This window comes from Elephas maximus, chromosome 17 (genome assembly GCF_024166365.1).
Source record: "Elephas maximus indicus isolate mEleMax1 chromosome 17, mEleMax1 primary haplotype, whole genome shotgun sequence".
NCBI lineage: Eukaryota > Metazoa > Chordata > Mammalia > Proboscidea > Elephantidae > Elephas > Elephas maximus.
The window spans coordinates 24,225,418-24,227,910 of record NC_064835.1 but is presented as its reverse complement, the minus strand read 5'-3'; the positions used below and the strand labels follow the sequence as shown (position 1 = coordinate 24,227,910).

Below are 2,493 nucleotides of genomic sequence, written 5' to 3'. Positions count from 1 at the left end.
AATTATTTGAGTAGCATAATTGTGACAGAGATTAGCAGAATGTTCACCAAATAGGAACTTGTGTGCAGAATATAACTACTTAGGGCCATCTGCTAGGAGCATATACTTGTTCTCAGTATATTAAGGTTTCCAAAAGAAATCTGTCATTTACGAAGTTTGACATTTGAATGTCGGAATCATCAGTTGCCTGCATTTTGATAGGAAGATACAGCTTCAATTCAGAAAACAGCTTCACTGGCCTACCATGTGCTGGACACTCCAGTATTAAAAATTTCTCCACTCATTTTGGTGAAGGTTCACTAGTTGGAATTATACTTCTAAGGAGAAAGATATATGGCAGAACAAAAATGGAGTAGGACACATGGAGGGAGTTTCAAATGAGCTAAGCATAAAATTATGTTATAGACTCAGCCCGTGATCAAGGTTAAGATCATTTTCTGTCATAGCCTAGTCTGACACCACTTACCTTGAGTGTCATCTAACTAGCTATATACTTCAGTTTGCAACAACTAAAGGAAAAAGAATAAATATTCTATCCCGGTTTTTCTAAAAGGGAAGGAGAAGATCCTGGAAAGAATAATTCAAAATATATATGCCTAAAAACATCTAGAACCTACTGAATCTTAATACCATGCGATATTATGCTCAAAGAATAGATCTGTGTGTGTGTGTGTGTGTGCATGTGTGCTCACACAGACTTCAATAGAAGGGTAATAACTGACAGCTGTAGTGAAAGCAATGAGAATGGGATATTAATTTTCAGAAACAGAAATAAAGTTAGTGTTAAGACAAAGAAAGAAGCAGACTATTGCCATGAAATTTAGTGGTTCTGACTACTCCCCTGGGGTGGTCCATACCTCATACCCATGACTTTGCTGAGCACATTCTTTACGTCCTTATTCCTCAAGCTATAGATCAAAGGGTTCAGCATAGGGATCACCGTAGTGTAGAACACAGAGGCCACCTTATCCTGGGCCATGTTACTGCTGGATGCTGGCTTTAAATACATGAATATCATGGAGCCATATAAAACCCCAACAACTGTAAGATGAGAGCCACAGGTACTAAAGGCTTTGGACTTGCCCTCAGCTGAGGGTATTTGAAGTATGTTGGACAGTATAAAGGTATAAGAGATGATGATGGCCGCAGTTGTTACTAACATATTGAATCCACCTCCAATTATCATCACAAGTTCATTGATGTAGGTACTGGAGCATGAGAGCCTTAGGAGAGGATGTATGTCACAGAAGTAATGATGGATAATATTGTCTTCACAGAAGGAAAGCCTAGTCATGCAAATCGTGTCAGCCAAAGCTCCAAAAGATGCCATGAGATAGGCTCCACTCACCAGCATGTTGCAGATCTTTTGGGACATGGTGACATTGTAGAGCAGTGGACTACAGATAGCTACGTATCTATCATATGCCATGGCAGTCAGCATATAGCACTCAGCAATAGCAAAAAGACAGAAGAAAAAGAGCTGAGTCATACATCCAGGATAGGAAATAACATTTTTCTCCCATACGAAGTTTCCCAGGAGTTTGGGGGTAACCACTGAGGAGTAACACAGATCTAGGAATGACAAATTACCAAGAAAGAAGTACATGGGTGATTGGAGCTTGGAATTGAAAGCGATGAGGAGGATCATACCCAAGTTTCCCACTACAGTGACACCATAGATCCCTAGGAACAGGAGGAAGAGAGGCAGCTGGAATTGTGGTCTGTCTGTCAATCCCTCAAGGACAAACTCAGTCACTGTGGAGTCATTCTGTCTGGCCATTTCCTTCAGGAACCAGGGGATGTGCAACTAAGAAAAAGACAAATCACAGGAAGTAAGAAAGCTGTTTGTCCATGAATAGTAAAAGGTTTTTTTAGTGTAGTGGTAGTAGATAAAATTGATTATCAAATGGAGGTCAATAACAATGTGGTGAATAGCTTGTTTCATTCAAGAGCTTCATAACCTACAGAAAAACAAAGAACATATAAAATGTGACTTTGAAAAATAATGGAAAAATACCTCAATAGGACAAAGCTGTCAATATTTGTGTACCCATAAGTTTTTATTGGTGTCTGGGAGAAACCTGAACTCAGCAGCTATGGATTTAACTGTATCAATACATATTAGAACCCTCAGTACTGGAAACATCAAGATTTTATTAAATCTCAAAAAAGTTATTTCAGGGTTAATGTTGGGCCTTTTGTGTGCACTGTATCGTTGTTTCCCACATAATACAGAGCACTCTCAAGGAGAAACTGGTAAGGGAATATATATCTTAGGGTCAAGATTCATTGTCTTAAAGGGAAGTGCAGAGCCTTTGGTGCTTCAAAATACGCAGGTCTTCAACTTAATCTTGCAGTACTTTGATTCAAATGAGTGAGTATCTGTTATATTCGATTTTCTTTCTAGGAAGAGCTTTGGAATCTCTTGTAGGTATATATTAGGAAAGTAATATGAAGAAATTGAGGAAGAGAGATTTTCCTAGTGTTCCATCC

The 2,493-nt window shown here is 38.8% G+C and overlaps 1 protein-coding gene across 1 annotated transcript; it reads right to left on the bottom strand.

Moving 5' to 3' along the window:
- Nucleotides 1-820: 820 nt before the first annotated feature.
- On the bottom strand, nucleotides 821-1,783 carry LOC126061111 (olfactory receptor 151-like). Its single transcript, XM_049857456.1, has one exon. It carries the CDS (start codon nucleotides 1,778-1,780, stop codon nucleotides 821-823), a length of 960 nt encoding a protein of 319 aa, XP_049713413.1. The 5' UTR covers nucleotides 1,781-1,783.
- Nucleotides 1,784-2,493: the final 710 nt, after the last annotated feature.